Raw genomic sequence first — 15,605 nt, forward strand, 5'->3', positions numbered from 1 at the left:
CCCTTATGTGGAGTAACAGGTTCTCAAACCCAGGCCCACTATAGTTCAATGCCACACAGTTCTGACTGAACTGGGGTGGCAGAGTGGGCTAAAGAACGGTGATGGATTATACCCAGATTTGTTGACTGGGTGTGAGTGTTTGATTGGTTCAGATGCTCCGTCCATCACCACCCCCTTTTGTATTGCTTTGTTCGCCATAAGTTGGCAGGGTATGCTCAGACGTGAGTCCCTTGCTCACTTCGCCACTGGAGTCAAGCTATCCTGGCTGATGACGGCTAATAGCCAGAAACCGGTCCTAGGATGCTTGATTCCGGTCTGGGGTAGACATGGCTTGGCAGTTCCGGCAGGATTGTTCCCATGAGGCACAGGTTCAAGACTGATTTGCATATGGCCATGTCTGAACTGGGGTGGTGTGGTGAGCAAAATAACGATGGATTAAACCCAGATCTGTGACTGGGGGTGAATGTTTTGCCAATGTGCAACATTCCGTCCATCACCTTGTGTGTTTTGCCCTATGTAGGCAGGCTATGCCCAGACGTGGGTTCTGTGCTCACTACGCCACTGGAGTCAAGCTATCCTGGCTGATGACGGCTGATAGCCAGAAACTGGTCCTAGGATGCTTGATTCCGGTCCGGAGAAGACATGGCTTGGCAGTTCGGGCTGGACTGTTCCCATGAGGCACAGGGTCAAGACTGATTTGCATATGGCCATATCTGAACTGGGGTGGCGTGTGAGCAAAATAACGATGGATTAATCCCAGATCTGTGACTTGGGGTGAATGTTTTGCCAATGTGCAACATTCCATCCATCACATTGTGTGTTTTGCTGTTCAACATATTTCTCTGGCTGTGCACACCATGCAGATCAAGGTTCTCCAGACCCTCGTCCCCATGAGTGTATCTCTACCCTGCTGAAGTATTGCATCCGTAGTCAAACCGTAGTGTACCTTTGAAGTGGGGGGGTGGTCCAGGGGGTTTCCTTTTGAACCACACATTTCTTCCCTAAATTTCAGTCCTGTCTGCCATAGGGCAGTGGAAGACAGTCAGAACCTTTATTGGGGTCATGGGCTGGCTCCAAAGGCCAAGTGCAAAAACCTCTTTCTCCAATCTATCCTGCCCGGCCCTCAAATGGCAGATGTCTGTTGTTCGAGTTGCATGCCCAATACTTTCATAACTGCTCTTGGGGAATGCCCAGATGCACTCCCCTATCCTCACATGGGGGATGGAGGCAAATTAAAAGGCACACAAAGAGCTTCAGAACAGAGAAGTGCTCACTTTCTAGAAGAAGCATTTCTAAGCTAGTAATGGCAAAATCACCTTTGCCACAGGAAAGGGTTTACCTTTGGGAACCTAATGATAGGAAAGTTTATGAGGCTGCTCCACTGCAATCCACTACTGCAAACCTCAAAGGTAGTGAAAACACACATGGGGATTCTTCCCTACATGGGCAGGAAACACACATGTGTACCTGCCCTGCCTTTCACCTACCACTCACTTCACCCCTTAAGACATACCCTATGGGTGCTCTGGTGGTAGTGAAAGGTCCTCCCAGGCTGGCTGGGAATTTAGAAAGTATCAGACTACAGGAGGTAGCCTGTAAACCACAGCGAGACTGGGGCAATAGTTAGTAACATACAACAGTGTCTCGGGCCAGGGTATCATTCAACATACAAATACATGTGGCACAATTAATTGCATTGGATTAAATTTCGAAAGAGAAGAAAGCCAGTGATACATTTTTCATATGAAGGTGATTTGCATTTCAATCACAGACCATTGTTGGACATATTGATATTCATATGTACAGGCACATGAGGCTATAGCACTGTGTTACATTAAATGACTTGTAACCATAAAGATACTGTGCACAAGTGCTCGTGAGGATTGAGTGATGCGCAAGTGACACATGATGTGGTATATACAGCGATTGCGGTGGACGCAACAAGGCATGTGAAGCTAAAACAATTTCTTTACATATAGAATACCCAGACAGTAAATATTACAAAGTTATACTGATTTGGATAGGGTATTCGTTTGTTAGAAGTGCCAAGATTTTCGCTGCAGGAGTCGACGGCGGTTCAGCCTGTAGATGTAACAGGCCACTATCAGGACCAGGTTACGTGGTATTTGATATGCAGTGCTGTGGATAAAAGGATACATGTATTCCTTTATATGCGGAGGTTAGTGGACCAAGATAGACAGAAATAGTGGTGAGGGGACGGTTAAATACCAGAGCCCACAATGGCGGAGAGAAGATACATAAGGAGCGCTGAAACAATTACCGCGTGCCTAGGCTCTTAGTAAGGAAGAAAAAAAGGGTGATCAAAAGGCGCCTGTATAAAAGCTGTGTATGAGCAGTGATAGACTTACTGAACATTCATAAGTGGGGCTCAATTCTGTGGGGCACTCGATGTCCCAAGCGAACGGCTGGGCAAGTCAGGTGAGCAGCGATGAGTCAATCGATTAGTCAGAGAGTTCCAGAGTGCTGTCTAAAGAAGGGAGTGTGGAAAGAATCAAGGGACTATACCGGGCGTGTCTCGGTATGGTAAACTCGCGTGGGGGTCAGAACCCGTAACTCAAAAGGGAACTGAGGCGTAATGAGTAGCCAGGGGATGGAGCCTGGTGCTGGCTGGAGTCTGTGGGGTTACAGTGGGAAGCAGAGTAGTTGAATGCGAGGTGGGGCTGGGACGCGGTGCTTGCCGGGCCACGTGGGCTGTACAACTGTTGTACAACCAACATAAAGGTATATGGCGCAGTGGCCGTAATTACAGGGAGGCAGCGTGTGTGGGTAATGTGTGGGGATCGAGTCCCAGCACAGGAACACATCAAGCCGGGAACAGCCGCTTGATTCGTTGCTGCTTATATGACTTGCCCAGCCAATCGCTTGGGACATCGAGTGCCCCACCGAATTGAGCCCCACTTATGAATGGTCAGTAAGTCTACCACTGCTCATACACAGCTTTTATACAGGTGCCTTTTGATCACCCTTTTTCCTTCCTTTCTAAGAGCCTAGGCATGCGGTAATTGTTTCAGCACTCCTTTTGTGTCTTCTCTCTGCCATTGTGGGCTTGGATTTTTAACCCTCCCATCACTGCTATTTCTGTCTGTCTTGGTCCACTAACCTCCGCATATAAAGGACTACATGTATCATTTTATACCCAGCACTGCATATCAAATACCATGTAACCTGGTCCTGATGATGACCTAATACATCTACAGGACAAACCGTCGTCGACTCCCGCAGTGAAAATCTTGGCGCTTCTAACAAACGAATACCCTATCCAAATCAGTATAACTTTGTAACAATTACTGTCTGGGTATTCTATATGTGTCGAAATTGTTTTAACTTCACATGCCTTGTTGTGTCCACCGCAAACGCTGTATATAGCACATTACATGTCACCTGCGCCGTCAATCAAACCTCACGAGCACTTGTGCACAGTACCTTTATGGTTACATGTCATTTAATGTAACACAGTGCTATCGCCTCATGTGCCTGTACATATGAATATCAATATATCCAACATGTTCTGTGATTGAAATACAAATCACCTTCAAATGAAAAATGTCTCCCTGGCTTTCCCCTCTTTCGGATTTATTCCAATGCAATTTACTGTGCCACATGTATTTGTACGTTGAATGATACCCTGGCTCGAGACACTGGGGATTTAGAAAGGCAGCCTGAGCAAAAGCACAAATGTGAACACACAGACCTGCAATGGCAGGATGGACACAGGTTTAGAAACATTGTAGATGCAAATGTGCACACCGCCCTGCAATGGCAGGCTGAACACATGTTTAGAAACACTGTTGCCGCAAATGTGCAGACCGGCCTGCAATAGCAGACTGGACACATGTTTAGAAACATCATAGATGCGAAGAGGCACACCGGCCCGCAATGGCAGTTTAGACACATGTGTAGGAACACCATTGGTGCAACCGCGCACACTGGTGCAAAGGCTTATAACGGCCTGCAACAGCAGGCTGGACACATGTTTAAGCACCTCAATAGTAAAAATGCACAGACCGGCCTGCCAATGCAGGCTTGTCACAAGTTTCAAAACATCCTAGGTGAAAGTGCGCACACACAGGCCTACAATAGCAGTCCTGACTTATGTTTGGAAACTTCAGGTAAGCACCATGTCCTAATGTCTGTATGAAGGGCGTGTGTACTTTCACCCCATTTTTACAGTGGGACAGTGCCCCAGACCTTAAGGCTACACAAAGCTAATCAGAAACCCCCAGAAGGTGTCCTATGGGACAGCCGACCCCCTAGTAGGGAGAACGCACATGGGGGTTCTTCCCTATCCGGGCAGCAAACACGCAGGCATACCTACCGGGCCACTCACCTACCCCGAGCTCCACCCCTCAGGACTTACCCTAGCACCACTCTGGGGATAGTGAAAGGCCCCTTCAGGGTTGGCTAATGAGTGAGAGGCCACCCTGAGCATGATACATGTTTGTAGGATACTCTGGTGGGTTGTGCAATCAGTGCTGCATCCCACTACTTGCGAGTGCAGCCCACCCTGGGCTTGCATGTAACATTTTACAGGGCCCTTTATGGTATGACACCTAAATCAATCATGTAAGTACCCTTATTCTGGCATGTGTAGGAAGGGCACATGCACTTTCCCACTGCAGTAGAGTGGGAAAGTGCCCAGAGTCCTAAGGCCATGAAAACAGAGTTGGCAAAAACGAGTAGGGCAAAAATTACTTGAAGAAGTCTCCCTAAGAAGGGCCATGTCCAAGTGAGGCGTGGCCAGGTGCCTAAAATGGCAGATGCTCTTTAGAAACTCTCCAGATGCCTCACCCGGTTATCCTGAAGTTCATGGTGTGAACCGGCCGGGACCTTACCTTGCTGGCTTAGACAGTGCTGGGGAATCCTTGCTGTGGATGCAGAGATCGAGGCTGCGACCTCGCCGCATGCACAGGACTTTGCATGGTCTCTGAATGCGGAGACCCTTCGTGACAGAGCCAGACACAGCACCAGGCTTTTAAGGATCGGGGACTGGCCGCAACTGCGCCGGTGCTGCCGCTGGGGGGCCATGCCGAGCTGAGGAGAGTGGCATTTCTAGGCATGTGCGATGCTGTGGTGCTGCAGCGTTTGTCGGCCGTGTGGTTCCCCCTCGAAGGCGGCGATAAAAGACCTGCTCACTCACAAGACTTGCGACGGTGAGGAGCAGGGGACGTTGGAAGCAGACCGGAATGGATATACCGCCTGGGGTCAACCCGGAGAGCAGGACCACAACTGCCATCCTGTTCGTGGCCGCAACACAGGGAGGTGAGCAGCTGCATACACTTGTCTGATTGCTGAGGAGGAGAGCCCCTGCTTCTTTCCTAAAGAGGCCCTCCTTTCTCTTTCTCCCCCCCCCCCCCTCCGGCTGGCAGATGCACAGAGGCCTTACACCTTAGTTTTGACCGCAACGTGAGAATGTACAGGGCTGCAGGCACCCACCTGAATGCTGCTTTACTGAGGGGGCCCTCCTCCTCTCTCTCCCCCTGACTGGCTGCGTACAGCTGAGCGGCACAGCAGGCCTTGAAACACAGTTTGGCCCAGGCAGGAGCCATGGGGCCAGAGACTAGGCCGCAGCATCCTAGCTGCAGAAGCCCAGTGTGGCGAGGAGGATCTATAGAGGTGACGACGACAAGGGGACCCATCCTAGAAATCCCACATCTCGAGGTCTGGAATACACCAGGTGAGCCCACGGCGTTGTGAGTGAGCAGCGGCAGACAATAGGAGGGAGTCCGGGGGTCAATCGGGCCTAGGCCCCCTCTCCTGACATGAGGTGACCCTGCAGACTGGCGACTGGGTGGCACTGAGATGCCCCAGGGTAATACTCGGGTGCCTGGGGCAGTGCGGAATACGGTCTGGCATACACTGCCTCCAAAGCCTCTGTTTACTGTAAGAGTGACTGCTGGGGCGGGGCGGAATCCAGGGGCGGGGTAGGCCTAGTCTCCCTCCACTCACCCTGCTCCGTGCTTATTTCTGCACACAGTGGGGATGGGAGGACCTGAAAGGGGTTGGAGTGCTCAATAGTCCACTATCCCTTGATACTCCGCTTCATATGCTGTGAGATGTGGTTTGGTCGCACTCCATGAACTTTTCGGTGAGAAGGGGTCCCCCTGGTTGGACTGGCCGCTAAGGCAGTGAGCAGCACCTGGTGGGAGCTGTGAACATGCTTTGTCCGGGGAGTGGTTGCAGTGCAGCATTACTCTTAGGCAGGCATAATTTTGCAGTCCACCCTTTATGCTGAGCGCACAGCAGTTTACCATGGACCGCCTCCACTCTAACACCCATCCAGATGTCCTCTCCCAAGGGCTGTCAGGGGCCACGCCTAAAAATCCAGCATCAACAACAGGGGTGAGTCAGCCTGGCCTCTCTGCCAAATTAGACTCCTTGTTGACAGCAGTGGAGCAAATTGACACCACACTAGAACAAACTTGGACTTCCTTGGATGGTAGGATGGACACCATCACCTCTGACTTCACAATCTTATGAGCAGACCAACACAAATTGTCAGACAAGGTCCGCAAAAATGAGGCGGCACTGGCGGATCTCCAACCCAGATCCCATGATTTTACGACAACCCCGCAGGATCTGATGGACCGGGTGTGCACCTTGGAGGAGAAAGTCGATGAGGCCGAAGGAATGGTCAATGCGCAATAATGTGAGGGTGATTGGTTTGTCAGAGGGATCGGAGGGCTGAGATCTAGAAAGCTATTTGGAATCTTGACGAAGAGAATTACTTCTCCCGAGTTCGCACTCACCGCAGTTTGTGGTGTAGCGGGCCCATAGAGTTCCCGACCGCGGACCTTCTCCGGGTTCCCGCCCTTGCTCCTTTCTGTTCCACGTATTGAACTTTCGGGACAGGGATGTGATAGTGCGGGAATTAGGGAAAAATCCTGGTTCCAAGGTGCAAAATGTGGCTGCCTCTTTCTTCCTGGACTGCACCGCACATGTATAAAAAAGGCAGGCAACTTTTGGCGCAGTGAAGAAGCAACTAAGGGAGTTGGATCTACAATACTCCCGCCTCTTCCCTGCCCACCTCCATGTGATCTGGAACAGCAACACCCTGTACTTTGATTCCACTAGAGAAGCCTGGGACTGCTAGAGGAGAATGGGCTTACTATGGCTCCAAGGCCACCAGATGATTTCCAGGTCCACAGGAGACCCTGCCGTGGCCGGCGGAGGAAGAGCGGCAAAGATGTGAGATCACCCATTGCGGACCCAGTACAGATCAGGGCGGAACAGGAGGAGGTACTACACGTGGCGGCGGCCTCCCAGCCCACAAGGTCGCTGGCGTAAGCACTACCCTCACACCAGAATGTACTTCTTTTATTCTCCGGTCCACAATTTACACGTGCGTCTGGACCGCTTTTTAACTTCAACTGCCCTAATTCCTTTGATACAGTCCACCGACTATCTAGGTCGGACACATTCAGACCACAATCCACAAATAATGCACCTGGCCTGGGAAGTGGGAGCGTATCCAACTCCAGTCTGGCGCTTGCAAACGGAGGCGCTGGAAGATCCGGCGTTCCAGAGCTCGCTGGAGTCTGCGGTGAGCAGCTATTTTGAGCGAAATGCAGGCTCTGCTGAATTACTTTTGACAGAATGGGAAGCCTTTAAAGTGGTGACCAGGGGGCACTGTCTGGGGCAGACGTGGAGCATTCAAAAACAACTCGATATACCATTATCCACCATTGAGGGACAATTGCTCCCACTAGAGACGCGGACCATTACACGACCTGAAGAACAAAAGAATCTAGATGATGCTCATACAGAGAGGGACGCATTACTAGAAAGACTGCGCTGTCATAATTACCTGGCGCACTCATCCTGCTTGCATTCCACTGCAGGCAAGGTGGGTAAGCTACTGGCCTTCTTAATAAGAAAGGAACACCCCTATAGAGATGCTGGTGGATGAGCTGGGACATAGGCAGTAAACGCAGAAAGAAAGACATTAATGCAGTAATGACAGACCACTACCCCAGGTTATATGCATCTCAAAGGTTTGAGAATGACCGACATGTTGTGTCATTTCTCACTGCCCACACTGACGATTGATCAATCCCTTGCCCTAGGGTCTCCACTGGCAGAGGACAAAATCCGGGAGGCGCTGCGGTCACTGGCGTCCAGTAAGACACAGGGGCCTGATGGGCTCACAACTGAATTCTTCAAGAAATACGTGGAGAGGCTGGTATCCCATCTGCATTCACTCTATACTACTGCAATTAATGACATGACCCAACCTCCCTCAATATGTACAGGTAACGTGGTCTCGCTGCTGAAACCAGGAAAAGATCCAACCTCCCCTGGCTCATACAGACCAATAGCGATACTAAATACAGACTATAAAATCTTAGCTGAGATTTTCGCTAACCCTCTGGTACCACTCGTTCCCAACTTGGTCCATCCCGACCAGAATGGGGTTTTGCCCCTCATCGTAACACTGCACTGAACATTCACCACTACTTTCGGGTAGTCGAGTACACCTCTAGCAATTGGGCCTGCACGGGGTGCATGATACTGGACCTCGAGAAGGCCTTTCAATAGCTAGCCTGGACTTTTTTCTTCCCTGCCCTGGCCTGATATGGTATGGACCTTACTTTCTAACTATGGTCCAACTGCTACATGGACGCCCACCTGTCCGGTTTCAGACAGGCCCCTATTTGTCAGATCCCATACAGGTGCGTCATGGGACCCGGCAGGGATGCCCGTTGTCCCCTCTTCTTTTTGTGCTTGCGATTGAGCCACTTGAGGCGCATATCCACGCGCATGTTGACATGGGGATCGCTTTAGGGGATAGAACGTACGTCATCTCGTTATAAGCTGATGATTTGTTGTTATATGTGCGTGACCTTCCGCCTCCCTTGGATCAGGCTCTAATACACTTTGCTGTGGCTTCAGGACTGAGGGTCAAGGCGGCAAAATCTATTCTCTCTCCATTCCTACAGGAAACCCCAGATCCAGGATACTCCTTCGGGGAAGTTCCAGTGACATGGTGCAGGAACCCTTTTAGGTACCCGGGGGTACAGGTCTACCGTACTAAAGATAACCTTTTCGACTGGAACATAATCAGAGCCACTACAGCTATTTAATCACAAATGTGCTTCTGTAAGACCCTTTAACTGGCGTTCTCGGGAAGAAGTGTTAAAATGGTGGCCCTGCCCTGTCTCTTCTACTACTTCACCACCCTGCCTATTAACATTTCCCCTGCAGTCTTCCGCAAATGGGAAAAGATTATCAGGGACTTTATATGGGGGATCTTCATGACACCTGGTCTCTATGGGGAAGCTATATCTACCAGCGGAATTGGGGGTGTTGGCGGTGCCAAATTTCGAACACTACTACCTGGCCTCTCAGCTCCAATGGATCACCAGATGGCTGTCATCTCGACATCTGGCAGGCAAGCCCTAACTACAACCCCCAATACCACATCATGCCCTACTACATATATTCCACCGTTGCAAAAAACCCAGACCTTTCGACACGCTTTTACTCACCGTAGCCTATAAATGCTACCCTAGATGCCTCTTTCTCACCAGAACTATCATCCCATATGCCCCCGCCATCCCGTTACTAGGAACATCGCAAAGGAATATATACATAACGACAGCAGAACCGCAACACTGGCACACGGAAGCCATTCAAGACTTAGGGGACTTCTTTTGCAATGGCTCACTCATCCAATAGAAGGAGCTCATGTCTGAAGAGAACCTGCTCCTGGGACAGTTCTAAATTACACCTTGCCCTTATAGCTTCATTGACATCTAAATGGGGCATGCTCACCCACAAACCACTCATACATCATACAATACAGTATCTACATGTGATGGGCACTGGAGAGCACTTGACTCTGTGGTTTGCATCCCCACTCCGTCAACATATGGAGATGGATCTGACCTCCCTGAACCTACATTGGGAAGAAGTCCTGGGAAGGGCATTTACAGATAAGAAGTGGGGGCCGTTCGGAGTGGTCCAACGGCACATTCTGCGCAATCATCAGTTTAAACAAATTACATTTTGTATATTACATCGAGCATATCTTGCTCTAGCCCAAATTAATAGGTATTTTCTCAGATCAGACACGGCCTGTTCTAGGTGCCGCCCCATCGATGTGGGTATGCTCCACATGTTGTGGCACTGCCCTGCCTTAAGCGAATATTGGGACAGTGTGACAACCACATGTGCTGCCTGCACATCCCGTGATGTCCCCTCTCGGTGGGAGGTACACATATTGCATTTGTTCAGTAGGAACAAGAAGAACAGGGGCACTACCCGTTTTCTTGATCTACCCGTTTTCTTGATCTGGGGCTTGTGGTAGCAAAGCGCTTGATCACCAAGCGATGGAAATCCCTGCTGGCACCTCACACAATAGCCTGGAGCAGTTCCCTACTCAATTGGGCGAGGGAAGAGGGGGTTGCAATGCGCAGGGTGGACCTGTTGGACATCCGTAAGTTCCCTCTGGTGGCCCACTGGGATGCCATGGTGTCGAACCTACATGGCATTGTCACTACTACAGGGGAGCTTTAGGACGATAATCTGGACACCCGCATTTCTCAGCGAACATATATGGAATTGGCCCCAATTGCTCAGATACAGGACCCCAATTCATGCAGCTATTACTGATCTCTGTCAGGACTGGCCCCCTTTCCAACGCACGTGGCGACCGGTCTAAGGCGACTACCTTACCCTTCCTTTGGTTGCGTTGTCCTCATTTTGTTGCACCCTATGTCCATAGTTCCGATCAGCAATCCACCATGTTTGAAAGGCATAAAGACTGTTCTACTATAAGATTTCTTAGCATTGCCTTACCCCTTGTAGGGGCATTATTCTACGTAATGTATTTGCTTTCAGTGACCTGATTAATAGCTTGCTTGGTATTTAGTGGGGTAGTACCCCATACTGCTTTGCCTTGACGCTGTTAAACACGGCGCCGATGCCCTGTACATGTTGCATGTTTTTGAAACAGGAAAAATGCTAATAAAAAGATTTAAAATAAAAAAAAGAAAGTCCATGCCCAACAGATGTTAAAAAATATCACAAGGATTGGCTAACTTATCTTGAATCAGGCACCAGAGTACTGGTCCTACATTCATGTTTATCAAATTAAAAGGGCTTGCAGTGACTTGAGGTGGGGTAAGGTCTTAAATGTAGTTAGAATTGTTATTGTGTATGGCCTTATGGGTGACGTCATTTTAAACAAATGACTTTCATTAACAGGGTACCGATGCATCAGGATGTGATAAACATGGTCCTTATTTGCAACCTTGATGATGTACTAGACCACTGAGTTTTTCATCACCTGTATCTTCTTGAGAAGATAGTTGTTGATAGGTTTAAGGAGAGTATTGACTGTTCTTACATGCTTCTTGGGAAGAAGTTTTAGGTCTAGATGAAGCTGTGGGTGGATATGCAGTGGAAATCTCTGTGCTGTTGTGTACCTCAAATGAAAGCCTGGTAGCCTAATTTTACTACAAATCTTGCGTCATTATATTTTTCTGAAGATGATATACTGAAAACTGTCCGCAAGAAGCAGGAACATTGACTAGGATTTTTGAATCACGAGTCAGGAACTTTATATTTACAATATTGAGGTGAAGCAAGCTTACATTTATCTTTGGCAGGCTGGTTGTGAAAGTTGCCAAGATGTGTGCAACTTGGGAGCAACCAGCGGCTGACTACCCTGTGCACATTTCGTCAAGGTTGGCCTTGATGGGAAAGCTGACTCCAGCAGATCCGAACATGTTTACCATAGGTCCTAGCAGATGATAAATGAGGCTGGGAAAGAGGTTAAGCTTGAGGCACTGGTAAAACTGTAACTGTCTGCTTGAACCATCTTACTGAACTAGGTGAGACTTGGGCGATACAATTACCCATCTCAATGGTACTCACATTATTAATCTCATTTGAATGAAAGACTTTGGGGCATATTATCAACAAATAGCAATATTTATCGCTATGTAGGCCTAGCAGCAATTTTTTTATCGCCGCGCATCACCGGGTTTTAGCGCTGAGATAACGTGCTATTAGCAGCGTTTATCTCAAAAGCGATAAAATTCCCTGCGATAGCGGCAAAATCAGTGAATATCACTAAGAATACAGCGATATTTACGCATTATCGCTAACAGGGTCTTAGCCATGATATAATAGCTAAGAACTGGTCTGAGCACGCGTTCGTTTTTGGAGATATTTGCGTTTAGCGCAAATATTTCCATCGCTACGCCTGTGTTGGTAATAGGCGATAGCGATGTTGGCGACTGCTTTCAGTCGCTAACAGGTTGGGTGCGCCCACTTTGCATGTCATTAGCGATAAATATCGCTGACATGCAAAGCGGGCCCCAAACAGCTCGCTATCGCCTGCAAGCTGTCGCTAACTTCTGTTAGCGACAGCTTGCTAATAGGGCGATAGAATTATTGCCGCTTAGCCGCCGAAAATGGCCGCTAAAGCGGCGATAATTTCCTATCGCCCCCCTTGATAATATGCCCCTAAGTGCCTGATTTGGAGCTTGGATGACAGGTTACCTTGTAACAACACGACAGACATCCCGTCCACCTCATTACAAGTGCATTATATATTTAGCAGAGTGCTTACTTTGTACAAAATAGATACGTGCCAGGGCCCTTGTCAGGGGTCTACTCTAGGTTGCACCACCCAGTGCCCCTGCCAGGGCTGACACAACTGCTAATCATCACACTCCTACAAGTATGACAATTCAGACTATTCCAAAGATATAAGAAAAGCATAGGGTGCTGGTATGTCATTTCTAATGTATATTAAATTATTTAAATAATTGAATTGTGCTCAGCTCAGAATTAGACTAACAGTGCTACCACGTGGCAGATGGTTATCAATGCCAGTGTTGACAAGTTAGTGCAGGTGTCTGTACAGGAAACCACCGGCTCAAATTAAGCACCGATTACATCCCAATTTTCTTGTAATAAGGCAGAAGAATATCATCGCATTTGTGAAGGAGTGTACCCCATCGAACTATGAATCAGCTCTGAGTCTGCTCTTCTCGGATTTTCGTGTAACTTTCTGTTTATATGCAGATCGCAGCAGATTGTACTTAACTCTCACATCTATTTTACAAGTTAAGATGGTACTTCAAACTCTTTGAGAGTTCACAATCAATTCTATGTCAAACTTAATAATATTATTTTTTTAAGAGCAAACGTTGAAGAAGATCCCATACAATAATTATTACTAACAAATAATGTATATTTTTTCATAGATAAACATTAATTTGAAAAAAATGTTATTTTCTTGAGCGAGTGCCATTTTAAGAGCTTTATAGTACACGAGTCAAGAGTACAGCACCATTTACTTACTCGTTTTTTCAGACAAGGGTCACAGTTGCTCCAGGGAGACCAGGTGGAAAGAAGGCAGTCGATGGGTTGTGGCGGGTCCCAGGCTGCTCTCGTCCACCGCTTCTTGACTTGACTAGCATTGCCTGAATCCAGCTGGGGAATCGACTCGCTCCTGCCAGAGACATTTCAATAATTCATGAAAACATTTGAACGCGTCTACTTTTTCAAATCTCAGTTGGGCCATGCGATTCTTTTACAACACCTTCTCCATATATGGGGGCTAAAAAAGGCTCATAAAACATTCCAATATTGTAGGCACTGACATAACGCACACATGCATTATTTCGCTGCAGCAGCAAATATCACGTGTGATTATGAGATTAGTGGGTGCCACGCCTTTAGAGCTGCTTTTGAGGCCCGTCAAAACTGAAAGCTGCCCTCGCAGCCACCCCGGTTTCATTGTTTTCGGTAAGGGCCCTTGAGCACTGAGGGTGCCATTTTGCAGTCATGGAGCATACCTAAAGTCTGTTCGAGTTTAAACTGCCTGAGATAAATTCTGCTAAAATACCTTACAAAGATGCAGTATGCTAAGAACAAAAAGAAATAAGACATGTCAGCTGTAACACTTGCATACATGTTGTTTCACTGATTTGAGTCGTGAAGTTTAAAGTTAGGTTACCTGCGCCTTCGGGTGAGAGAGGCATTGGTCAGTGAGGCAGCACATACAGACAGGGGCTACCAGCAAAGTGAGTGGAACACTCCCAGACATTTGGTAACTTGTGGTATTTACGACCCATACGTCTGTGTATAGACAGAAATAAAGCGACCTAAGCAGGGCTATTTTAATGTTACGGGGATTTGAATAGGAAACAAAAACTCGTTTTCTGAGAACTCTTTCAAAGTAGAAATTCTACAAATATCTCTGTTTTAATATCAGTTTCTTGAACATGCAATAACACTAAGGCTATCAAATGACACCTTATCATCGACTAAAAAGAGTTGGGCTTTACTTTTAGAAATGTATGCATGGTTCACACAGCCTACTTTAACACCAGAAATCTGCTCTCGTAGGCTTTTCGTACTTCTGAGGTAAATTTCTGTTTCTCATGAGATTTACAAAGAAGGCGTAAAACTGTACTTTTACCACAAACAAATCAAACAGAACTAATCTAGAACAAGTAATGTTTCGATTAGAACATACATTAAAACACTGTGGCCATCGTTCTGAGCGCATCGGTAATACCATAAAAAATTACTACATGGGTAAATACTGACATCTTGTAATATGGGTGTCATAGGCGTGGTCCTGAATTTTGACCCTCTGTCCTGAATTTTCACACTTACTGTCCTGAATTTGCACCCATGCCAGTTGGTCACCCTAGGTGTGCTTTTACTTTTGAACTCTAAAATTCTAAATTGGAGGTAACACAGAGTTATATCACACACCCATTCTCATCTGTACAATTCGGAATATTACATTATTCCCAGGGACAAATTACACAATTTCTAACTTAAATGTAAGTTGGTGCAGTTTTAAAAAAAATGTTTTGTGCAAATTTGCATAGTACTTGTAATGTGAGTGGGTCGGATACAAACTTCTTTGTGCACTCGAATCAGGTATGTAGTCCAAAATGTATTCATTGCTGTCCCATATTGTCAGCTATGGGAAAAGATCTACCTGCAGAATAAGAGAATCTACTAAATCATGCCTGCGCCCAACATTCATTTATATCCACACAAAGCTTACAAGCGATCCATTTTGAGTAAACTGTATTGTGCTAAAAGAAGCATAGCTTTAACTTATAAATAAAGTTCAAACATATACATACCAGCACCTATAGGTGCAGCTTGATAAGCCGAGTATTGTTAGGAAAAGGAGCATTTTCTCCCACAGGGTCTTGTGAAGTTGTGGGCAGCAAGCAGTGCTGAGTCTTCTACTCAGGGCGAACACCTCTGCTGCTTCTCAATGGTTAATCTCGTAAACACGCATGAAACCGAGTCCTACAACCAAAATCCCAAATGAACATACCGCGCCCCCTAGTGGGCTCTGGAACACTATGACAATTAGAGTCACCGGCCATAGTAACACCAATTAGGAAAATAGAGTTAAATGTTTTAACTTTTAGTCAAAAAGAAATGACTTCCGGGCTCCAGCAACAATCTCAAACGTTAAGCTTTTTCAGAATTAAAAAGACAGGGCAAGTGCACAAATTATCATTATTACTGCAGTAAAACAACAATATTCGGCTGCCCTTGGAGGTACTCTTCAATGACACATGACTATAAAATGT

At 47.3% G+C, this 15,605-nt stretch overlaps 1 protein-coding gene across 1 annotated transcript in view; it reads right to left on the reverse strand.

Annotated features, from left to right (window-relative positions):
• C8B (complement C8 beta chain) overlaps positions 1 to 15,301 on the reverse strand; it is a 313,544-nt gene extending 298,243 nt beyond the window's left edge. The window contains exons 1-2 of the mRNA XM_086952797.1: positions 15,144 to 15,301; positions 13,336 to 13,486 (exon numbers count right to left, since the gene is read on the reverse strand). Of these exons, the coding sequence (XP_086808923.1) occupies positions 13,336 to 13,486; positions 15,144 to 15,196 (204 nt within the window). The 5' untranslated portion in view covers positions 15,197 to 15,301. The remainder of the gene's footprint in view (positions 1 to 13,335; positions 13,487 to 15,143) is intronic.
• Positions 15,302 to 15,605: the final 304 nt, after the last annotated feature.

Source organism: Lissotriton vulgaris, chromosome 1_1 (genome assembly GCF_964263255.1).
Source record: "Lissotriton vulgaris chromosome 1_1, aLisVul1.2, whole genome shotgun sequence".
Taxonomy (NCBI): Eukaryota; Metazoa; Chordata; class Amphibia; order Caudata; family Salamandridae; genus Lissotriton; species Lissotriton vulgaris.